Genomic DNA, 25,380 nt, shown 5'->3' with positions numbered 1-25,380 from the left:
TACACAGATTGTGGTTGGGAAGGAAAGAGTAATTTTGTTTATTTCAAGGGGCATTCAGGGTGCAGAGGAACATTATAGTACCATTGAAAAAGAGGCTTTTGCCTGTGTATGGGCAGTAGAAAAACTTAAAAATGTCTTGTGGAGGCGACCTTTTGTTCTTGTTACTGATCACAAACCCCTTGTTTACATGATGGATGGGGTTAGGAGTGGTAAAGCTTCCTCCAGGCTAGCAAGGCTTATTGCTAGATTGCAGGAGTTTAATTTTGAAACTCAACACATTCTTGGTGGAATTCCTTTTACTGCGGACTGTCTATCTAGACTTCCGCCAGTAGATGAATCTGAAAATGAGGTTATTGACCAGCATGAGTGTGTTGTGGCTTTTTTAGATGCCATTGATTCGTGTTATTCTGCTATTTCTGAAAAGGAATGGAACGACTGTGTAGCTCTTGATACTAGTTTGTCAAAAGTCAAGCATTTTGTTACCAATGGTTGGCCGTCTTGCAAGAATTTAGAGATTCCTCTTCGAAGTTTTGCACAGGTTGCCAATGAACTTAGCATTGAAAATTACATATTGCTGAGGAAGGATTTGTTTGTGCCACTGGCTAGTGTCAGAAATAAACTCATCCAGTTAGCCCATTCTGGACATCTCAGAGTGTCTGGAAGAAAACAATTGCTCAAAATTTACCACTGGTGGCCAGGTATGGACGCACCTGTTGAGCGGTTTGTGGACAACTGTTCTATATGTGCTAAATCTGACAAACACTGTAAAGTTTCCATTGAACCTTTGACTATTCAAGATGCTCCTATGGGTCCTTGGGAAACATTTTCTATTGCTTTTTCAAGTCCGTATGACTATTTAGGCAAGGAGAAGAGATTTTTAATTGTACTCATTGACAACTTTTCCAAGTGGCTGTACTACACCTTTGTGGAACATCCTGTCACTGATGAAGTGATATCATTTTTGGAACACAGTTTTAGGATTGAGGGTGCACCTATTTCTCTTATTTCAGACAACGGGGTGCAATTAATTTCCAGTAAAATGCAGAATTGTTTGGGAAAGTTTGGTGTGCGTCCTGCGAGGGCACTATTGTATAGTCCCCGTTCCAATGGCCAAGTAGAAAGGGCTAACAGGTTTATAAAAGAAGGGATCCAAGCTGCTTTGGAGAGCAATCTTGATGTTTTTGATTTTCTAAAATAAAAAGTTTGGAGTTATCACATAACTCCTAATACGTGCACAGGAGTGTCTCCATATTTTTTGACGAGAGGAAGACAGGTCAAGTCTTTGTTGGTGTCTTTCTTCAAAAAGGGTGTTGAGAGAGACACTCTTGAGTCTTCAATAATCAAAGCTAGAAAGAATATAACTGACTCTCGCATTTGTGGTAAATCTTACCATGACGTTTCTCACAAGACTAAAAGTAAAAATGTAGAAGATTACTGTTCCCTTCAAAGTTGAAAGGGTCACTGATTCTACTGTTTTGTTGAGGAGCAAGGGTTGGTGGAACAAAAGTTCTATTGTTATTCTCAAACCAGGGCAAGAATGTTTTTTGAAAAAGAGGGGGATTGTGGTGATGTCTGGTTTGATGAACATTGGTCTGGGGGTTCTTCTTCTGAAGGTTGTTCTGGAAATAGTGATATCAGTATTCCTGATGCTTGTCACTTGGAATCTACTGTAGAAGAATCTACGTATGCTTCTGTTTAGGATCATTTTGTATTACTGAAGAGGAGTACCAGACTACCAATGAAGTTTGATGTTTATATTCTTGAGTAATGTTGGTTTATTTCTTTGTGAAAGGATACATGTGGTAATTGTGTATTTCTTTCATATTTATTATAGAATTTAGAATGTATTATGTCATTTTAGTATTGTCTTGTCACATGGAACTGTAATATGGAACTTACTGATGCAGGTGCTTGAGTTTGAAAGCCAGAGAAGCGGTTGGAGTTGCTTTGGCTGGACGCTTAGGCTTGTGCACCAGTAGGCACTTTTTTGGCACTTGAATAAAATAAGTATTTTTATAAATGTAGACTCCCTCGCTTCTTTACAATTTTCTCATAAACCTTCAAATCCTCTGGAGCCACTGAATGTAAAACAATGGGGATTTTTCTGTGGAGGAGCTATTTTCCCACTCTCATCAATAGTGTCAAGAAAATGAAGGAAATATGCTTTCCACTCCTCCCAGTTTATGCATGGGCTTCCTCCCAGCGGCCATCACGCTTGTGGTGGTTGAAACGATGCACAAAGTAAGGAATATTTCCATTTCTCTCAGGGAAAAAATGCTAAAGCAGACATAATCAAGCCTATTGAGTCCTCAGTGTGGATTTCTCCGGTGGTTGTTGTGAGACGAAGTAATGGAAAGATTAGATTATGCATAGACTTGCGCCATTTAAATAACAATATTGTGTTACTGGGTGGTTTTCAGCTATTGATCTCTCAGCAGTGTATCACTAAATACAGTTGAACGAAGATAGTAAATGTTTTATAGCATTCATCACACCCATAGGTTGTTTCCAAAACAAAAGGACGCCTTTTGGACTAGAGTCCGTTGCTGCCATCTTCCAAAGGCTCATGTTTAAACCTTTTGACAAACATATGAATGTCAGATGCTTCCAAGGTGTCATCTTGTTGTTCGGGAAAACAGGAGTGAGCATGATAACACTTTAGCAGAAATGTTAGGTATTTTGTGAGAAAGCGCTTTGACGGTTGAGCCCTCTAAGTGCAAGTTTGGAGTACAGTCTGTGACATAACTCGGTCATGTCCTGTGCAGTGAAGGGTTCACCATCAAACCATCATTGATTGAAGCCATCCAAAATGCTCCACACCCAACCAATAAGGATAAATTAAGATCCTTCCTTTATCTAGTGCAATTGTGCGCTAAATTTGCAAAAGGGTTCTCTTATAGGGGTTTTACCATGAGACAATTTTTAAAGTGCAAGGTGAAGTTTCTTTGGACAGATGCTTGCGATTTAGAATAATTTGAAGACATACAAAGGGCCATTAAGGAATCCGCTGTTTTAAGAAGTTTTGATCCTGAGTTGGAAAATGTAGTCACTGTTGATGCGAGTAGCAAAGAGTTGGGAAGTGTACTCTCTTAGAAAACTTTAGAGTGGAAGTAGAATATAATTTTGTATGATTTTCATTCGCTTTCCCCCACTGAAGAGAAGTTTTCTGTAATAGAAAAAGAGACCCTTGCTTGCACCTGGGCCTTGGAGCATTTTCGATCTTTTATTTGGGTAGGCATTGCAAAGATTGCTCCGAACATAAGCTCCAATAAAACTGCTGACTACTGAAAGTATATTTAAAGCTTCAGCCTGGATAGCAAGAATGTCCATGAGGCTCCAGGATTTCATTTATATAATTAAATACGTGACAGGAAAGAAAAATGTATTGGCTATTTTTTATTTTTCACGCATGCCTACTGAAATGCAGGAGTCTCAGGGGAAGATTTCCATATTGCATTGGTCCATGATCAAGGAATGGCACCAGTTGTTGAAGAGGAGTGGAAGTCACTATATTCGGAGGGTGCAGCCGGAACACTGTTTGCTTAGAGCTGTTGGCCCTATTGCACCTGCAGACAGTTACATGTGACTTTGAGGTTGATACGCAAAGGTGTATTGGTAATGTATAAAGAACATGACAGTTTGCCTTAATATGAGATACGTTCAGCAGAGGTATGGCCAGCTGGGGGTGACGGTTATAGCCTGCGGAGGGCCTTCCTACAGGTCATAGGGCACACATTGGGCCCTACATAGGGCTCCGATTGCTGACTAATATTGTATTCCCTGGACGGGGGGTGGGACGGCGCAGCAAGTTTTTTATACTGAACCTTAACATTGACAACTTGTGGGCTGGCTACCTACGCCCCTGTGTGCAGTGCACCTCCCCCGCCTTGCCTCCTTGGCAGTGGGTTCGTTTCTTTATTGTATTTGGATTGTTGATTGCATTTGCCATCGATGTTGGGTTGTGGGTGGCGGGGTGGGAGATAGGGGGGGGCTTTGCAGCTATTTTGGGGTGGGGGTAGGACTGGGAGTGGCGGGGAAATGGGGCGCGGCCATGTTGGGGTTGGGCAAGCGTGGGTGAGGGGGTTGGGTGTCTGTGCATGTTTTTCTCTTGTTGTTGTTAAAGCGAATGGCAGGATGCATAATACTCAAAGATGTGCTAGTTAATTTAGTTGGCATGGACGTTGGCAGATGTGCGCCTTGCTCCAGGACTTGTGGGGACACACTTGCTGACACTCACGTACAGTAGCTCAGTAATGACGCAACATTCGCAGGGTGGTGACGCATCCCCGACGCGCTCTGCATCCCCTCACCTGACACAACAGCCACGAGACACTGACACTATCACTCTGATGACCTGGAACGTTAGGGGATTAAATGACCACAGGAAAGTCCGGCGCATACTCCAATACCTCTTACGCCATGCGGTTGACATTGCGATGTTGCAGGAGACCCATCTGAGACCGGACAGTCCGACACTACGTTAGGTCTACATGGTCGTATACATGCGGCCGGTTTTACCTCGAGCGCCAGGGGTGTGCTGACTTGGGTGAACCCACGGTCTCCTCTGACATTCACGCCGACTGCGACGGATACTGAGGGGCGATATGTCATCACTAGGTGCACTGGGAAGGGAATGACATTTCATGTGATCAACGCATATGGCCCTAACTTTGACTGCCCTTCGTTCTACGTGACCCTTGCCAATAAGATCAGGGATTTAGGGGAGGGACATGTCCTATGGGGAGGTGACTTCAATCTGACACTACAGCCAGCACTAGATCGTTCTGACGGGCCTAGTAGACGACCTTCGGCTGCCTCTCGGGTCCTTGATGCGGAGATGACCCGATTGGATTTACAGGATGTTTGGAGGACTAAACACCCAACACAAGGGGGGAACACACATTACTCTTCACAATATGACATACCCACGCGCATTGATTATTGGCTCCTCTCCTCGCATCTCCTCTCCAGTGTACGGGCCTGCGTGACGCTTCCGCGCACGTACTCTGACCATTTCCCAGTGCTGATTACCCTGCGCGTCGACCCCCCCCCCCTTTTCTTGGTGACTGCCGCCCTACGCGTTGCTCGACGCCGCTTTTCGCGAAGAACTGGCGACCGCTATAGAAGACTTTTTTAGCAGGAATGAGGGTACGGTGGAGTCCTTCTTCACGGTGTGGGAGTCCTTTAAGGCGTATATTCGAGGAGTCATTATTTCTAAACACGCTGGAGTCCTCAGATCTTTCCGGGATCGTTTGGCACTGCTAGAAAACAGACTGAAGAGTATAGAGGCACGTCTTGTGCGGGATCGGGGCATGGACCTGACACAGGAGCTGGCGCAAACGCTCCGGGAGTATCACGAAGAGGCGGACGCTGAGGTTAAATATCTCGGAAAGTACGCTATCGCCCGATCGTATGGTGAGGGTGAGCGCCCAGGTGCGGTGTTGGCCAGAATGGCTAAGCAACGCCGACAAAACACGGCTATGCCTGCTCTGAGATCGCCACTCACTGGAGTAGAATTGGCAGATGACCAGGTTGTGGACCGTTTTCGCGATTTTATGTCACTCTCTACGCCTCTAGAGGGAACGGTGTCGGAGGATCGTATCAAGGATTATCACACATATATCCAACTGCCTTGGCTCACGAACATGCACCGTGAGTTCCTTGTGAGGCCGTTTGAAAGGGAGGAGATTGTTTGGGCATTGTCATCTATGAGGGCAGGCAGCGCTCTGGGTAGTGACTGGTTCCCTGCCACATTTTATAAAACGTTTTCAGAGTTACTGATCCCTAAGTTATTGATCCTCGTTGAGCAGATGTTGGAGAGTGGAGAAATGCCCCCTACGATGCGTGAAGCAATAATCATAACTTTATTGAAGCTGGGAAAGCCTCCGGAGGACTGTGCCTCATACCGTCCGCTGTCCCTTAATAACGTTGATGCGAAGATCTTCGCAAAGATTATTGCTAATCGTATCAGCCCATTAATCCCAACGCTTGTTGCCCCCGAAAAGGCAGGATTTGTCCCCAATCGCACCTTGACCTATAATTTGCGCACGGTGTTCGCAGCATTCCAACACACCAGACAGGAAGTGCCAGCTGTAGCGGTCTTCCTGGATATGGAAACGGCGTTCGATTCCGTAGAATGGCCCTTCTTCCGCACGGTGTTGCAGTGTATGGGAGTTGGAGATCTCTTTATCCAGTTGTTGAACAAGCTTTATACATCTCCCATGGCTAGGGTCCGCATAGGAGCGCTTACGACTGAACCCTTCCCTATAGGACGCGGTACTAGACAGGGCTGGCCCCTCTACCCCCTCCTATATGCCCTTGTCGCAGAGCCCCTAGCCTGCGTGTTACGGGAGTATCATGGCCATCGCTGTATCCGATTCCCTGGGTACAACTTGATAGTGTCCACGTATGCGGATGACACCTTGCTTTACGTGTGGGATCCGGAGGCCAATCTCTCGAGAGTGCTGAGAGAAGTGGTACGGTTCAGCTCACTCTCTGGTATCCACGTCAACTGGGGAAAAACTGTGATGTTCCCACTCACCCCGACCACGAACAGGGTTGAATCTGACTACCCCATTCAATGGACCACTGACTCAGTCCGTTACCTAGGCATACGGCTTCATACGGACGCGGAGGTGGCTCTTAGAGAAAATTATGGGGTGGATGTCCCCAAACTGGAGGATGATGTGGAAAAGTGGATTGGCCTTCCCCTCTTCCTCATGGGCCGCATATCGTTGTTGAAAATGGTCGTGCTCCCGCATTTCTTATTTTTGTTTAGTAATATTCCAATAGTATTATCTAGCGCGTTTTTTAAACAACTACATTCCCTGGTTTTACGACTGGTTTGGGCTGGTAAGCAGCCGAGAGTGGCTTGGGATATCCTCATACGTCCTTTTGAGGACGGGGGCCTACAGGCTCCTGATCTGGAATTATATTATCGTGCTGCCCAGGGCGCTCATGCTTATGGCTGGATGCACGGCCCGCTCGCCGCCCCACACATACGCATCGAACAGATAGTGGCCGATCCTACACCGTTGCCTGCACTACTGGCCTGCCCCCGAGCTCGACGAACGGGTCTGTTGGATTCACTAAATGCTGTTACACACGCCTGGCACCACCTTATGAATGCACAGGCCTGCTCACTGTTGTATGTCCCGGAGGCCAGGTTGGAGTGGTGTTCGTGGCTGGGTCCATGCAAGGACCGAGGGATTCATTTGGCCCTTGCAAAATTGGAGTTACATACAATGGGAGATCTATTCCTTAATGGCACGGCCTGCCAGTGGGATGACGTGGACACAGGGGACGGACCGGGTGTCCCCCCCCCCCCCCCCCCCCCCAGCTCACTTTCAGTTTCATAGGGTGAGACTCTCTCTCAGAGATTTACTGAGTGAGGACATGGCGGAACCCCCAACTGTGTCCGTGTACGACTATGTATTTACTGCTAAATCCCCGGCATGTCTAATCTCGCGACTTTAACACGACACACTGGCGGAAAAAACGACGCACTATGCCAAACCCAGATTGGCGTGGCAGACTGATTTGGAGCTTGATCTTCCCGAGGATAAATGGAGATATTGTTGCGCCAACATCAAGAGGGTATCCCTTAATGGCCGCATCGGCTATTACATTTTAAATTTCTCATTCGGGTGTACTATTCCCCTAAGCGTCTGTGCAGATACGGCCTGCGAGAGTCTCCTCACTGCGAAAGGTGCTCGGTGCAAACTGCATATTTTTTACACCTCGCCTGGCTTTGCCCTCGGATCACAGGTTCTGGCGTGAGGTGTTCGCTGAGGTGAACAGGGTCACTTATTTATTGCTATCCCCCTCCCCGCTACTTGCGTTGTTGGGGTATTCCAAGGATATTGCGCCAGAAAATCGCAGGTTGGTGGACATGGCTTTTCTAGTGGCCAAATGCTGCGTAGCGCTTACTTGGATGAGAGGACCAACCCCGACGCTATCCAGATGGTCTCGTGATATGTTGTACGCAGACGGGACTATACAGCGAGCTCTTGCCCCCTCGTAATCGGCCAAAGAACTATTGGTCACTGTACATGGATAGGAGATCTGTGGCGGACGACAGACACTGGGGACGATGGGTCTGACTGGGAGACGGCACATACACCACAGAATACTTGAGTGGAGACATAATTTGTGTGCTATTTTGAATGTTCTTAATGATGGCAGAGTATGTTTTGGGTCAACCCTTATCTGCATCAATCATCCTTCGTAGTTGTGCCTCTATGCAGGTTAACAATTGCATTTCTTTTTTTTGGATTGATGTTTTTCCTCATGACGTGGGATGGACGGATAGCAGTGGGCTTTGGTTCGGGAGGGGTGCCAATTGATTGTGTACATGTTGTTCTTGCTTTCGGGGACATGATGCGTGGGGAAATGTAGCGACTGCCGGAAAGTTGATATTGATGTTGATGGGAGTATTGCGCACATGCCGACATGTTTTAGTGCTATTCTGCTGAAGCTGATGTCAGCGTCTTTGCCATTTGATTGTAACTGTTGTTTTGATATGCCAATAAACAAAATAATAATAAACTAAATAAAAAAGTAACTATATTCCTTAGACACTTCTTTACAGCAACGTATTGCTTGTGTGGAACAAGGTTGGCCCAAAAAAGCATGTAATAGAGAAAGAATTGAAAGCTTTTTGGGAAATAATAAGCTGTCTGTGGTACATGGAAATGTGTATAGAAGTGCAGAGTGATTACACCTGCTTATTTGTGAACAGGAATTGTTAAAATGTGCCATGAAGGACAGGAAGTTGTTGTGAAAACCAAACAATGAATTAAAAGATGGTACTGGTGGCCTGGCATAGACATGTGGGCTGAGAGAATGGTGAGCAGTTTTGTGTGGTGAGCAAATTCAGATAAATCACCTAAGGCTTTGAGACTTAACATGCGCAAATCTATAATTCAATAAAATCGTGGCATACAGGGACTATTGGCATAATGGGCCCCATTGGTTCTCCTGCTAAGTACATCATTGCACGTATTGATGTGTTTTTCAGGTGGCCTGTGGTCAAAGTGGTAGAAAAAGTGGATTTGGAGGAGGTACTTAAATTTGTTGACAAAGTTTTTGTGGATGAAGGGTTACCAGTGCAGATAATTAGCAATAATGGGGAAATGTTTGTGTCTAAATTGGCTAAAGAGTAATTCAGTAAAATTGGTATCCAGCATAGGACCAGGTCTTTGTACAATCCTAGTGGGAATGGCATGATTAAGAGATTTAACAGAGTACATAATGCCGTTCAGATTGCTACCAAGAATGGAGGTGATTGGGAGATGTAGATTTTTAAGACCCTGTGGCTGTACAAGACCACTACTTATGAAGTTTTGGAAGTTTCTTCTTTCAAAGTTATTAGGGGAAGGGTAGCCAACCGAAGTGTAACCCAGAATGGTTGTTGCAGGCTGAAGATACTACCACGTCGGTGAAAGAAGTAAGGAAGAATATTGTGGCATAATATCTGAACTATAAACAAATGTTTGATCACAAGAGAGGAACTGAGAATGGTGTGATTACAAAAGGTATGTGGGTCGAAATAAAGAAACACTGGAAGGGTTAGAAGGGTTAGAGTCAGTTTTCTGACCCATTGCAAATTACCATGGTTTTAAGAAATGCTGTGTCATTAGGTAATTGGAAAGTATGGAACCCTAGGAAATTGGAGTATTAAGCGGTAATTGCAATTCATGGAGTACGTCTGGAATGAGTTTCAGGGAAGGTTTCAGTTTGATGAGGAATTGGGTCAAGAAAATAATAAGGATCTTGAGTTAAGTCAAAGGAATGACTACAGGGAGGAGATTGTGCAGTTGGAGGAAGATGTAATGGTTGAGGACGAAGTACTGGGAAGTAAAGATATTGCTTAGTCTAATGATGTAAAGAAGTGACTTATGATGGTACATCTGTAGTGACGTCATTTTATAAAAAGGAGGAATATGTGTTATGTCTATTAGCACGCGTATCCGCACGTGCACCTTTCTTTATGTATTTACTTGCACATGCATTTTATTGTTGTTTTTTATATGTAAACAGTTATGCCTGTGCCCTCGACCAAGTTCTAGATCCTGAGGGGGTTTAGAACTGGCAGATGCAAGGGAATGGAGCAGGGAAGGATGTGCCTGGTGTCTGCTCCATACTCCGGTGTTTCAACTTAGTAAAGAAGTTCACCTTTAAAGGTGTGTGGATTGATCATTACAGACAACCCATTCGAACAATTCATCAGTAAGGGAATTTTAAAGCGCGCTACTCACTTGTGAGGGTCTCATGGCACGGGGGGTGCAGCTCCTAATCAGCCGAAAAGCCAGGTCTTGAGGCTATTCTGAAGGTGTGCAGAGTAGGGGCGTGTCTGATGTTGACTGGGAGCTCGTTCCAGCCTTTGCCACGACGTAGGAGAAGGCTCTTCCACCTGCTCTGGTTCTGCTGATGTGCAGGGTTTCTGCTAGGGCGAGGTCGGTGGAGCGAAGGTTTCTTTTGGGTATGTGGAAGGAGACTTTTTCCTTGAGGTATGTGTGTCCGGCGTTGTGGAGCGATTTGTAGGTGTGGGTGAGTAGCTTGAAGGTTACCCTCTTCTCAACGGGGAGCCAGTGGACCTCTCTCAGGGGGTGGGTGATGTACTCATGTCGTGGGATGCCAAGAGCGAGTCTGGACACAGTTTTTCTGGATGGTCTGGAGTTTGCGAAGCAAGGATTTGTTGATTCCTATGTAGAGGGCATTTCCGTAGTCCAGTCTGCTAGTTGTGAGTGTGTGGGTGACAGTCTTTCTGGCTTCGGGGGTATCCACTTGAAGGTCTTGCAGAGGATGCAGAGGGAGTTGAAGCAGGTGGAGTCAACGGAGTTCATCTGGTGGGGAGGAGTTGAGTATGATGCTGAGGTTCCTCGTGTGATCCGTAGGGGTGGGGGGGTTGCCGAGGACAGTGGGCCACCAGGTGTTGTCCCAAGCTGAGGGGGTGGGTCCAAGGACGAAGACTTCTGTCTTCTCTGAGTTGAGCTTCAGACAGCTGCTGCTCATCCAAGCTGCAACGTCTTTCATTCCTTCCTGGAAGCTGAGTCTGGTGGTTTCCGGGTCCTTCGCGAGGGAGAGGATGAGCTGCGTGACGTCAGCATAGGATACTGAGTCCATGTTATCTGACGATGGCGACGGGGGGGGGGCATGTAGAAGCATTCTGAAAAGAGCCAGTACACGGAGTGTTTAGCTGCTCACCCGCACATATACTGCAGGCTCTGTGAGTGCATTGTTTGAGAAAGGAAAGGGATATTCTTCCCAGTAAACCCAGCGAGTAGCAAAACCCTGCCTCATCCTAGTTAGATGGTATTTTGAAGATGTTTGGTGAGCACACTCGCATTATACACATTGCTATTTCACCTGGAGATCCAGCACCCAGTTACCCTCTGCTTAGGCTGGATACGAAGACCCTAAGAAGAACTTGGTGGTCCCAGTGTGTGTCTTTTGACTCACTGTCATTTGTCAGATAGCCATCCTGCTCTTACTAGCCAAGTTTTGGCTCCCCTGCATTTGGAGCTATTGAGGGAGGATCGCTAGGAACCCCCACCCTGTCACAAGGACCCACCTGTTGATTGGTCGACAAACACTAACTCTAAAACAGCTGAAAAGTAGATTTTCCTGGGTCTTCCTATCTTAACACTTGTTGTTTCCATTGTGCTGGCTCGTCTTTCCTTATTGTACAGCTTGCCATTCTGATGATATTCTTGGGTTTCTTCTAGGTTTCCGAGTTAGGGATCAGCGGAATACCAAACGCGCATTAGATACAAATTAACTAGGTTTTGGCAGGAAGATTGGGATTCTCCGTTTTTTGCAACATGCACGGACTTGCTACCGCTCAGTTAGTGATTGTGAAACTTTTTTTCCAACAGTATTTCCTGTGTTGAATCCTATACCGACTTCAAAACTGTGTAACTCTTCCAGAATATTCCAGGTATCATTTAGGCTTGTGAACAATATTTATTACATTAACATTTTAGTAGCTCTTTTTTCGCTATATTTACATTTATAGCTTGAGGTACTTACTTAGCTATTTACAAAAAAACACAACCTTGGTGTACATTCACATCGTTAAAACTCTGCTACTTGTTTTATACTGTAGGAAACCACCACCTCTTTTGGCCATCAAGCAGCACAGTTTGTGGTAGCAATATGCAATCAGCTTGTAATTGAATCTGAGGCTACTGTTGTACTATTCATTTATTAGTAGTGGATACCCAGTTAAGATTTACTATTGGTGTCCGGGCCAGTGGTGATGTAGACCATTTCTAAATAGTCTTTATAAGTTATTTATGAGGCTTTTTTAAGGATATTAAGAAATGTAAGAAATCAGAGACCAGCAAAAAGAAAGAAAAGAAAATAGCTTGACACAACCCCAAATCATCTATGATCGACTCCTTGTAACAGCCTCTTTTTCATTGTTTTGCAGTACTGATCCTCGAGAAGATCGAGAACGATGATCTCTCCAACAAGATTCTAAAGATTACGGATTTTGGCCTGGCGCGCGAGTGGCACAAAACAACAAAAATGAGTGCAGCGGGCACGTACGCCTGGATGGCACCTGAAGTCATCAGATTATCTCTCTTCTCTAAAAGCAGCGATGTGTGGAGGTAAGGACACCGTTCAAAGCAGCCGATGACCCTTCGTACCATTTAGAATATGTTCCATTGCACCAGCTCCCTCCTCCAAGACTTTAGTTGAACATATCCATCATTAGCAGTTGACAAAGGAGTAGTGACTGTGTGTTCATCGTTTGAAGTAAGCCTAAAGTATGTGGCCCCTGACAATGTGGCGGTTGTTACTTAAAAGGGGAACGCTGCTCAAAATCTTTATATTTAGAGTTAATCCTGTCTACCTTGACCCTTGTATGCTGTGATCCTCTTTATTTGTTCTTCTCCTGAAGACTCTACAACATGTTGCCAAAGTAACCTGTCTTTGGCCTGCCCCTATATAAGAACAATAAACATGAGATTGTATTCTGCCTGTCTGGGGCACTGATTTCACAGGATTTTAAATTACCATACAGGAAGTCCCACCTTCAGTGAAGATGAGTATTGTTATACTTGCTGCTCAGCCAGTGTGAGTGTGGTGTGGAATGTTGGTGCGTGGTGATGCTGTGGATTGTGAGAGAAGGATTTTAAAATCTACTCTCCCATGAGACCCCAAAACCAGGGGAGTAAAGCAAATGTATCATAAAAAGATAATTTTAGAGATCTCCTTTTTTCAGAGCAGGCCTCCCTGCTTTTCAAAACTGAGTTTTAGCAGACTTTGGAATAATGTATGGCTTTCAGTTGCACATTACCTTGCGGTCAGACGTAAAAGCCTGATGACTTGGAAGAGGGTTCTCAGTCTTTCTTTTACTTCCTTTCTGCGTACTGTAGCTGTGCAAACTCGGTTCATTAAACTCCGATCTAGACTGAAGGGGAGTCTGTTCTGTGTTGCAGCTTTGGAGTCCTTCTGTGGGAGTTACTGACTGGAGAAGTGCCCTACCGGGAGATCGATGCCATGGCAGTAGCCTATGGCGTGGCCATGAACAAGTTAACCCTTCCTATCCCATCTACATGCCCGGAGCCCTTTGTCAAACTTTTGGAAGGTAAGGGATCTGTTACTATCAAATGATATAAAAGTTGTCTGGATTCTTAAGATTGCAAACAGGCCTCTTGCACAGAGGAATTACCTGTTTGAAAGCCTTACACATGGCCTGGGGCTCGGGCTATAAATACAGGCATACAAATTCCAAACAATGACGTGGATTTCTTGGGGCATTGTAACAAGGAGCTGTAAAACCACATTTTCAAGAAGCAGTGGAATGGAATGAGCAGTATGAAGGGTGTGTAAATGACCTTTTTATGGTGCGACAGTATCTTTGGAGATTTATTGTATAGCTACTTGATGACTCCAGGTTAGAAACGTGTAAATCACAGGGCAGATTACCAGAGTTATAGATATAGACGACAAAATATGGCGTGCGTAGGTTACATTTACGTAGGTGCACAAATTGTTCACATTTTCACAAACATTGGAACTGCTTCACAAAGGTAAACGTATACATTTGTGTAAGTTTACTCTTTTTTGGTATTCACAAAACTGCATTCTAATAGTAAGTTTACAAGTGCGGTGAGTCCGCTGTCGGGCGGAGACTTCCGCACACAAAAAGATAGGCCTGTCACAGGTAAGAGCAGTGGGGCAGGATGCTGCCGGGGGAGGGAGGAAGTTGACAGACGACAGAATGGGTATTATTTATCTATTTAATTATACCTATTCCGTCTTCTGTCTCCAAGCTTGTAAACTTGTTATTAAAATGTAGTTTGGGAATATTGAAAAAGCATAAACGTCCACAAACGTGTACGTTTACCTTTGGGAATCAGGCCCATTCACTTTCAGCCCAGCCATAATTTAATGTATGTGGTTGAACATTTTCCAGACGTGTGTATTCGTTTACCTTGGAAACCATAGTGTGTGCCTGCAGTGTGTTCACTCCTGAAATTTATTTGAACAAAGTACTGTGATCTGCTAAGTTCCTTTGGTTAAGTTAAAATGAACAAAGGCTGTTAAAGGAAAGACTAAAATATTGAGGTAGCAGTGCTGCAGCATTTTCAGTCACTGGATCATGCAGGTGGTTAACTGTGTATAAACCATAGATGACGTAACAATGTTGGGCTACCCTAAGAAAAGAACCGTTCACCAAGGTGTTTGTTGCCAATTTCCTGCAGACCAGTGCCGGATTAAACCCTGTAGAGGCCCCTAGGCACTCGAAATTTCGGTGCCCTCCTCGCAAACGTTTTTAATTTTACCAACAAAAACGAAACATTAACAATTATTAATGTTATTAAACAAAAACTAGTTGGAAACAATTTAAGAAAGATTGATTGTATTGTGGGCGGTCCTGGCTAAATTCGGCTTTGGACCCGATTTCATCCGTTGGGTCCGTCTGTTATATACTGAACCTCTCGCTCAGGTTGTGGTGAATAACCGGGTCTCGGCGCCATTTTGTCTTGGGCGGGGCACTCGGCAGGGCCGTGCCCTCTCTCCCCTTTTGTTTTCACTAGCCCTTGAACCTTTAGCAGCCTGGATCCGCTGGGAACCCTCTATTTCGGGGTATTCGATGGTCCCTGCAGTGGGAGGACCGGATCTCTCTGTATGCTGACGACATTTTACTGTATTTGACCTCGCCTAGAAAGTCCCTCATTGTCGTTTGTGATGTGTTGGCCTCCTATGGTAGGAACTCTGGGCTGTCTTGGGGAAATCTATTTTAATCGTTCTTAGTGGGGAAACTCCGATTCCCCCGCGGAATTGTCCAATTCTGATCGCTACAGACAGGTTTAAGTATCTGGGGATTTTCATTTCATTAGACCCTACAGTTCGTTATGCGAGGAATCTCCTTCCCCTTTGGTCAGAATAAGGAGTGACACGGCCAGTTGGTAGAAGTTTCCTCTCTCCCTACTGTGGTGCGCAACCCTTTTTAAAATGATGTCTCTGCCTCGTTTTCTTTACGCCCTCCAGAATACTTTAGATATGGTGCCAGCTAGTTATTTTCGAGAGGTGGAAGGGTTGCAGGGTATGGGAGGGTAGACCCCGTATTGCTTTAGCTAAATTGACGCTCCCATGGTATGACGGCGGTGTTGCCCTCCCTGATATCAAGCGATACTACTGGGCCTCTCAGCTGGCGGCCATTAACTTATGGGCCCGTCTCGGATCCTGGCTACGCGATGGATAGGTGGCTTCTCCCTGGCGGCAATTATATTAGGGCATTATATGCTAAGTCAGCGGGGGGTTTTTGACAGGGCCGACCAAACATGCAGTGTGGATCTGGCATGACGCCACTAACTCCCTGGTATGGAGGGACCGATTGACGCTGGCCATCCCACTGTATGACTCGGAAAAGTTGGGCAAGCTTTGGATCACAAGAGGTTTCGACAAGTGGGATTTGATCGGGATATCAACCTTTGGCGACATTTGGGTCAAGGGGGGGATTAAAACATTTGAGGAACTGCAAACTGAATTTGAGTTGAGGAGAACTGAGTATTTTCGCTATGCGCAAGTCAAACATGCGTTGAAAGCGGCTCTGCCGGCAGAGGCAGACCTACCTGATGCCTCACCCCTAGAAGATAGAATTTTAGATGGTCATTTGCCTGAAAGGACTATTTCCCTAATCTATAAGAAGTTGATCAACCATAGAGCAGATCTCCTTGTAGAACTGAGGGACAAATGGACGCGAGATGGCATTGAATTAAATGACGAGGACTGGCAATCGGCTGTGTACTCTTCAAAGAAGTTGCGATCCCAGCACGATTGAGGCTTGTTCAGTTAAAAATACTACATAGGGTATATGTAACAGGCCCCCGTCTACCTCAGATGGGGCTATCTGAAACTGGTTTGTGCAGGTGAGGGTGTGGTCTGGTGAGTACGTTCCTCCATATCCTCTGGGAATGTCCGTATATAGTCGAGATTGGAGTAAGATACACGATACTATGCGAGAGGTCCTGGGGGTGACGGTGCTGCCGGAGGCGAGGAGATGCCTCCTTAATATTTGGGAGCATACAGATCTTAACTCAGCGCAAACTAGGTGGGCGGCACTGGGTGCTATGATAGCGAAAAGGAATATAGCTCAACAGTGGGGATCCGAGTGGCCGCCCACCCTCGCAGGATGGAAAGAGAATATGGATTGGTGTATGTTTCGTGAAAAGACAGTTTATTTGGCAAGGGGTCGGCCTCGTAAGTGAGTATCAGTGTGGGGGTTGTGGAACTGATACAGGGGAGAGATTTGTGTACCACCTGTAGACTCTATCTCTGATACTCCTGCTTCCCCGTGATATCTTAATACATGTATACTCTGCTCCCTGTCCCCCCCTCCCCCACCTTCTCCTGTAAGCTTTGATGTTATGTGGGAGAGTGTCTCCTCTGTACTATGCCTTTATTGTTGATGCCTTGTCTTAATAAAAAGAAATATTAAAAAAAGAAAGATTGATTGTAATTTTCTTTCAAGATCAAATCAATACTATTTTGATCAGTTGTCGGCGTGCCCCTAAAAGGCGTGGGACCTATAGGCTGATGCCTACTTTGCCTATTTGGTCATTTCTGAACTGCTTCAGTCATAGGGGGTGGACTAGGGAGAAGGTATATTCTATTCTGAGATGGGTCAGATAGATAGGTTGCGCCTGAAGTGTGGTTAACTAGAGCTGGGCTCTTCTACCGAAGGCACACAGCCCAGTGCTATTCAAGAGGCTTGTGTTACATGGATATCTTTAGCGATAGCCTGAGGGACTACAGTAGGGACTACAGGGCAACTCTCTAACTGAAAACATACCCAGACCTGTAACTCTCCTGATCTCATCATCTGATATATAGCCAGGATATTAGTCCTGATCACTTGTAGCTAGTCCTTCGAGCTACGTGTTTTGGCAACCTGTGGCATAAGTTGATTTGGCAAATTGTTCACATGAGACTCGTTCTCACTCACTATTGGCATTGGAAACTACACCCAGGACCGGACAGGCCGTAGCGGGCACCAGCGTTACCCCGGTGGGCCGGAGGAGTGGGGGACGGTTTTCTATCCATTGGGGCCAGTTTTATTACTGAGGGGCGGTTTTGTAGCAGTGCTGCAATAGCAGCCCCTTGTAACAAAAGCGGGAGCGGTGCTTCTCACTAGCACTCCCCTGCCTCCGGGGCCGGTCGGGTAGCAATCTTCCAGGGCTGGTTGCTGTTCCCAGTCTGGCTGTGACTGCACCATACAACAAATGCAGTTAGTTCTCACTCACTGTGATCACAGTGGGCTGCACAGCACTTGCTGTACCCATCCTCTCATTTGATTTGCCAAAAATCTGTAGCAGGGTCCTCAAGCTCCCGTTCGTCTAATACACTGTTGTGAAACTCAAGTTTTCAATATAATAGCCACTGTCTGGGTCAGGTCGTGACGTTATTGATTTCACACTTGAAGATTTACTTTGAGTTCCTCCTAAAGAGGCATTGGGCTAAATAATTGCCTTAGCATCCAGGGATAGGAAAAATCCATCCATACTCTTTCATGCGTGCCAGTAAAGGCATTAATAACTTGTCAATGGTATCCTTGACAGACATTCTTACCCTCACAGATGGACAAGTTCTGTCAGCCCTTGAGATGAAAGTTTCCACACTGTTTGAACAGCGGTGCCATCTTGCAGTTTTGATTTTCTGCACTATCTTGTAACTGATTACCCAGTGGCTTTGACATTCTGGGAATCTCACTACCTTAAGTGTTCTAGGCACTTCAGGAATGTGGATGCACCCAAAATATGCCTGGAACTTGAGTGGAAATGCATATCTGGCTATGGGGAGTCCTTTGTGTGGTAGCAGTATTTTGGTGAAGAATAAGCACAGATATTTTTACTTTTATCCCTTGGAGAAGGATTTACCCAAAAAATATTCAGTCCTCCGTAAGTGGAGTAAATTACTTCAATTTCATTCTTTCCTGTGTGTATTTTACAAGTGGTGGGAATCTATGTGCTGCATGAGACAGAGGGTTGCCTATGCAAGGGCTAAAATCTGCCAGGCTTTCCTCATTCCTGAAGTAACCTTGGAACCTGTGAATCAGACACCTGTAGCTCTGTAAAATGTTTTTGACCCATTAGGTCTCATCAACCCAGTCAGGTCTCCTCTGACCAATGCCCAAACAAAGGTATGCATGCGCTCCATCCGGGTCCAAGCGCTGTTCTGTCTGGCAACACTACCCTTGTTGTTAAGGTGTCTGGGTCGGAATGACCTGTCCGCCTTTCTCTGGGCCTTTGCTATTCACCACCCCTACTGTAGCCAAGTAACCTGATATACTGCCAGTGCAAATGCTTTCTGCTCTGGATGGTTGGTGAGTTCAAACCTCAGGTGGCACACCTTCCTTCCAGGCACTACCTTCCCACAGGATCCCCCACAATCAGATAAGTAGTCATTCTCTGAAACACCTACTTTGTAATGGTATCAACAGCAGGATCAAGCACTAAAGCATCAGCTGAGAAGAGATTTTGTGCTGTCCCCAGTACTCTGTTACTATGTTCTCTATGCCGGCTTAACCACTAGTTGGGTTGAAACTTGTGAGGCCATGGAACTACCAAAGCCTCCATAACGTTCCTTGGAGAAAGATCTGCATCTCAGCTGATTGGGGCAAAATCTGTGCCAAGAAATCATGGTAGCATCTGACGTAGTCTGAGGAATATTGGGGAGCCCTGGAGAATTGCAAGGTGGATAGTTACTCTGCTAAGAAAGTGATTAAAGAGAGATGGATCGAAAAAATATGGCAGGAATGGAGAGGGCAGAGGGTTTCAAGAATTGTAGACTAGGAAATGGATGATGGGTTGACCACTTTCACTATAGAAATTAAGTCAGTGTGAGATGTGGCTGAGAATGAACATATCTTGAAGGAGCTATTGGGTAATCTATGGGAGTAATAGGATGAAGGAAGTGCGCTTAGGAGGTATGTTCACTGGTTACATTTAATACTTAAGATCTTGAAGAGTAGTAAGATGTAAAATGTTGCTAAGAAGTAGGAATGAGTCACAGGTGTGCCGAGAAGGGAGAAGAGTGGTACACGCAGGACATTAAGGGTTTGTTATTGGAATCATGTTAATGTTAATGTTACTGAGATTTCTAAAGCGCGCTAATACCCTGAGGTGTCTTGGCGCTGATTGTGCTCATTGTGCTCTGTGGTTGTATAGTTTCTCAATTTGCAATGAATTGCACACATTTTTGTTTTTAATGTTCAGATAGATGGAGTACTCAAAGGCTGTAGATGAGTTTCTACCGGGTGAAATTATAAAGAAGACGGGGCACGTTGAATGATATTTTAAGCATGTCATTAACATGCTCAAAAGATGTTGAGTTCACTAATGGTGGCAGGTCGTTGAGCATCTAATTTAGGTATGAGGGTAGGCCATTTGGGTGAGTGGATAAGATAGGAGCTGAATTGTATGACGGCATGCGCAGTGGGCGATGGGGTAAAGTGGGTGGTTAGTGAGTGTTTTGGCCTGCAAAATCAGATCAGATTTGCAAAATCCAGTAGTGTGGAAAAGGCTAATTCACACCAATCTCATTGTTTTATTGTACCATAGGATATACCTCAATTCTCCTAGAGTTCTCTACTGGTAAACTCAGTAGGTCAGCCTTCCATCTGACGAGCTTCAAGACGTTTGCGGGCAAAGCCAGTGACATCTTGGGCTCATCATTGTGGAATAACAGTTCCCCATTTCTGCGGATTCCCTAAATTCCAAAGGGGTCTAGAGAACCACCTCCTAAGACTAGTCTTTTGCCAGAAGTGTCACTAACAGCTGAATCTTTTAACAGTGCTTACAAGATCCGTGGCTTTTATGCACAGCCAGATAGAGCAGGATTTAGTGAGTGGGTGTGCCATGGAGGACTATGCCGACAGCCAAAAAAACTGAGTTGCCATTGGATGCAACAAACAAGTTTAAGAATCAACAGAAAAGTACATTTTTAACAGGCATTGGTTCTTGGTTAGCCCCTTGTACAGGCTTTTAAAAATGTGTATATTGTTCTATGGTGCTCCCAGATGTCGCAAAAGTGGTCATATTCTGTCAGGGGAGCCACAGAGAGCAGACGTTGGGGCCCATATGCCATGTCAATTCTGCTCTTCAATATTGGTGCCAAACAGGTCTAGCCTTTTGTGGAGGCTTATCTATCCGTTTTGGGGGCAAGTGCGAGCTGTAAAGTTTCCCTGTTTATAGTGCACACTTCAAGGCCAGCTTAGCTTCAGTGTTGCCTCATTTGCTGGTTATGCCCCTTTATAGAGATCCGACCTCCTTTTAGATATGTCTGCCAGCAGCTCTGACTTCCAGTTCACATCAATCATTCTTTTAACCAGTGGCATTGCTAGGTCTATGCATTTCCTATAGGACGTATAAGATTTTGATTTAGGCAACCGCCTCAGAAGACACAATTTCATCATCATCATCATCAATAAGCTTTATTCGGTTGAAACAAAGCAACCATAAAAGCACAGTACAAAATTTTAAATACATTCATTACAATACATAATAAAAAAGGGAAATACTGTATCAAAAATAATAAAGTTACGAGATATTACACAGATGTGGGGTGCTGCTACAGCCCCAAAGGTGGTACAGTGGAAGGCCAACATGGATTGGTGTATGTTCCGAGAGAAGACTGTCTATGTGGCCAGGGGTGAACCCAAAAAGTGGCAAAAGATATGGGGGGCCTGGAACGAGTATAGGGGTGACATTTTCATTCCGCCTCACACCACCCCCATGGAAGAACGACTGACCCCATAGTCTATGACTCCGACACGCGTTCTAATTGCATAGCTCTCCTGTACCCCCTCTATGGTCGTACATGTGGGTACTGTTTTGACTGTCTTTGCGATTATTGGGCCTAGCCATTTCCGAGATCGGGCTCTGTTGCACATATGTTTTAAATTGCCTTGCTTCTTAGCACTAGTTTCGGTGCTTTCTTTTTCTTGTATTTGTTATTTTTCTAAAAAACAGAAAATTAAAACCTTGATATGCTTTGGTAACTTGCTTCTTGTACACTGGCCTTCTGGTTCATGATATGCTGCCTAGCCTCCGGGATGTATGGCTAAATAGCTGTGTGCACTGACTTGAAAATAAAGGTTTTCAAAAATAAAAAAATAAAAAAAATAATAATAAAGTTAATACACAAAAGAGAAGAAAAATAAATGAAGACCACTTTCGTTATAAAAGAGATGCAACCCTCAATGTCTCTTGGTTAAAACAACCTATTCATAGTGGCTTTTCCACACTTAATACTGTCTCCTCTGCAAATCTCCTAGTGTAGACGATAAATCCATCAGTGTTACAAATGGGCTTCAGAATATACGGGAGTCGGAGGTTAGTAAAGACTTATTCAAGTATAGACCAACCCCAAGCTTCAAATCATTATTAACAGGCCATTCAAAAAACATGATTACAGATGGGTGTGTTAAAGTTGGTGGGTATATGGCCTCTGTTGCCTCTACAGTGGTTCTTTTCTAAGTTTACAGGGGGCAAGTATACGGTTCTAGGATAGAAGTCTCTCAGTTCCCTAGTAACTATAGGGCGGTCTCCTATTTGTGATTGCCAGCCTTGCAGATATGGGACAACGCAGGGATCCCTAAAGTTTACAATGATCAGGTCACCCACTATATCTTTAGGTAGAGGTCCCAACCACTTCACCCTTCTAACATTTAAAATTTTTCCTTCGATATTTGGTGGAAGGGGCCTGTTCTTGGTTAGCCAGAAAGATACCTTATTTGCCAAATCCGCTTGTCGTTCAATCTTGCTAGTGGTTAGTTCGGGCACGCCTGAGAGAATGCACACAAATGGAGCGGCTTCCGGTGGTAGGTCAATGTAGATGAGCTTTCTTTGCATATGGCCGTGGTAGGGAAAAGTCCCCTCTATGGGTGTGGGAGCATTTATTGGCCCTACGCTATTGACTGTGCTCTGCTGTACTACCAAGTTTGGTGTCGGGTTCAGAGTATTTAATGTTATTGGCGTTTTTGGGGCAACTAACTGGGCTGGAGCAGTAGTGCTTTGTGCCAAAATTTTAGGAACATCGGTAGTGGCTAGAGGTTCTACCTGCTTCGATCCTACCAATCTTTTTAAGAGTTTCGTGTTCTCCTTCATTGTCTCTCCTATACTAGTGACCTTATCCCCTATTACCATGATTCTCTTTACCAGTGGGGATATTAAGGATTTGACAAGAAGTTCGATCTGGGCCTGTAGAACAGATGATATGGTAGATAAGGGGAATTTGGAGTTAAACATGCCCTAGATGATTTCGGGGTGTTGCTAATGACTGGGGGGGGACTAGAGTACAATTTATGTTTTTTAGATGGCATACCCCTTTGTTTGGCACCTCTGCGCTTTCTTTTAACAGGGGGAGTCTGAGGGTTCGTTATCGAATGAGTGTTGACTTTTGCTGTAGGAAAAAGGGGGGTTCCCGGATTACTTGCTGTAGGTATGGATGGGACGCCTGACTGTTTGTTTCCCTCATCAACATTGGCATATGCACTTTGGCATAGCAGATTAAGTTCATCCAGTAGGGTTACATTTTGACATCGGTCTGCTACCGTCAAAGGGGATTGGCAAGTATATGTGACTTCTATTAAGGGACTTTGTTCAACTCTCTCTAATTCACATTCAATGTCCGATGTTACCCTAGTTAGGTAGTTGTCCAGAGTCCCCTTCCGAGGCCCCCCCCCTGAAAGAACACATTTTTTTAAAACTTCTTTACCAGTCCTGATGTGGATTGTTTTGGTGGTAAGCACAAACTCCAGCACTAGACCAACATGTTGCGTGGTAACCGCGGTAGTCATTGGGTCTTTAAGTGATAGCCAAAGTGTTCGAGGCAGTTACTGTTAAGGGTCTAAAAGGTCTGAAAGGTGTACCTCTTTTTTTCAACGGTAGGCAGGCAAACAAGTGAGGTGGCTTTGCTCTGCCTCTTCCGGCCTCTGAAGGCCACAAATGGCTTAGCCCGGCGCCCGCCCGTGTCCCGCGTAGCGGGAACAATGACTAGATAAATAACCAATACGGGCGGGACAGTAAGCAGGCTGCAGGTGTGCCGGTCTCAGAGGCTCCTGGTCCGTGGAGTCCTCACAGAGCTGCAGGCGCTGACTCCGATATGATTATCCCCCAGGAGGATAGATTAGCCCCAGCATATGATGACAGCCCACACAGAAGACCCGTTACTGGAAACTGCCTAGCATGTGGCACCCGCGCTGCGGGGGCCGCGAGGCGCTAGGTAGGTGGTGTGGGCGGGACCGTAAGCAGGCTGCAGGTGTGCCGGTCTCAGACGCTCCTGGTCCGTGGAGTCCTCAGAGCTGCAGGCGCTGACTCCGGTATGATTATCCCCCAGCAGCATAGATTAGCCCCAGCAGATATGACAGCCCACACAGAAGACCCGTTACTGGAAACTGCCTGGCGTGCAGCTCCCGCGCTGCGGGGGCCGCGAGGCGCTAGATAGGTGGTGTGGGCGGGACCGCAGGTGTGCCGGTCTCAGAGACTCCTGGTCCGTGGAGTCCTCACAGAGCTGCAGGCGCTGACTCCGGTATGATTATCCCCCAGCAGGATAGATTTGCCCCAGCAGATGATGACAGCCCACACAGAAGACCCGTTACTGGAAACTGCCTGGCGTGCAGCTCCCGCGCTGCGGGGGCCGCGAGGCGCTAGATAGGTGGTGTGGGCGGGACCGCAGGTGTGCCGGTCTCAGAGGCTCCTGGTCCGTGGAGTCCTCACAGAGCTGCAGGCGCTGACTCCGGTATGATTATCCCCCAGCAGCATAGATTAGCCCCAGCAGATGACAGCCCACACAGAAGACCCGTTACTGGAAACTGCCTAGCGTGCGGCACCCGAGCTGCGGGGGCCACGAGGCGCTAGGTAGGTGGTGTGGGCGGGACCGTAAGCAGGCTGCAGGTGTGCCGGTCTCAGAGGCTCCTGGTCCGTGGAGTCCTCAGAGCTGCAGGCGCTGACTCCGGTATGATTATCCCCCAGCAGCATAGATTAGCCCCAGCAGATATGACAGCCCACACAGAAGACCCGTTACTGGAAACTGCCTGGCGTGCAGCTCCCGCGCTGCGGGGGCCGCGAGGCGCTAGATAGGTGGTGTGGGCGGGACCGCAGGTGTGCCGGTCTCAGAGACTCCTGGTCCGTGGAGTCCTCACAGAGCTGCAGGCGCTGACTCCGGTATGATTATCCCCCAGCAGGATAGATTTGCCCAGGCAGATGATGACAGCCCACACAGAAGACCCGTTACTGGAAACTGCCTGGCGTGCGACACAATTTAGGTTTGCAAAGATTCACTTTGCCGGTGAAGTTAGAAATCTGCGTGGAGCTCCCACCTCAAAAGCACCGGGTTACAGTGCATGATCACACCACACCATAAAGGAAAAGGAAGCCCCATCTACTCTCTATTCAGGCCATATGTGAGGCATCCATCCCTGGAAACTTGATTTGCAGGTGTTGGGGCGGTGTACATAATTAAAGTATATAACTTTAAATCCCTCCTTTTTGGAGAGCATGGCCAAGAGTAGTGGTGTTATAGACCTCCCTCAGTCTGAGAGATCTTCTCCTATGTCACCTTCCCATTTGCTGTTACAGTTCCCTAGTTCTTGTTTAAGTAAGTTTTTCCCCATTGAACTTATTAAGAGCGTTGACCATTTCCTTCAACCCCCAGCCCTTTTCAAGCAAGGTTGTACAGCAACGTCTGTCTCGGGTTGTGCAGAGTTACATTCCCAAGTCAGCGTACTGCTCTGAGCGGCGAGTCACAAGTTAGGCCTTCCCACTGGCAAGTTGTCTGACCTGGATGATTGGTAGCCTTAACCATGCCAACCAATGCGCAATATCCACTACCTGCCTGAACCTGGGGTGTGCACGCTAT

The 25,380-nt window shown here is 46.0% G+C and overlaps 1 protein-coding gene across 1 annotated transcript in view; it reads left to right on the top strand.

Annotated features, from left to right (window-relative positions):
* MAP3K10 (mitogen-activated protein kinase kinase kinase 10) overlaps positions 1-25,380 on the top strand; it is a 270,585-nt gene that overhangs the window by 121,525 nt on the left and 123,680 nt on the right. Inside the window, exons 2-3 of the mRNA XM_086938266.1 lie at positions 12,437-12,617; positions 13,452-13,600. Coding sequence (XP_086794392.1) covers positions 12,437-12,617; positions 13,452-13,600 — 330 coding nt within the window. The remainder of the gene's footprint in view (positions 1-12,436; positions 12,618-13,451; positions 13,601-25,380) is intronic.

This window comes from Lissotriton vulgaris, chromosome 9, assembly GCF_964263255.1.
Source record: "Lissotriton vulgaris chromosome 9, aLisVul1.2, whole genome shotgun sequence".
Lineage (NCBI taxonomy): Eukaryota > Metazoa > Chordata > Amphibia > Caudata > Salamandridae > Lissotriton > Lissotriton vulgaris.
Note: the sequence above shows the minus strand (reverse complement) of the source record. Positions and strands in the feature narration are given on the sequence as shown.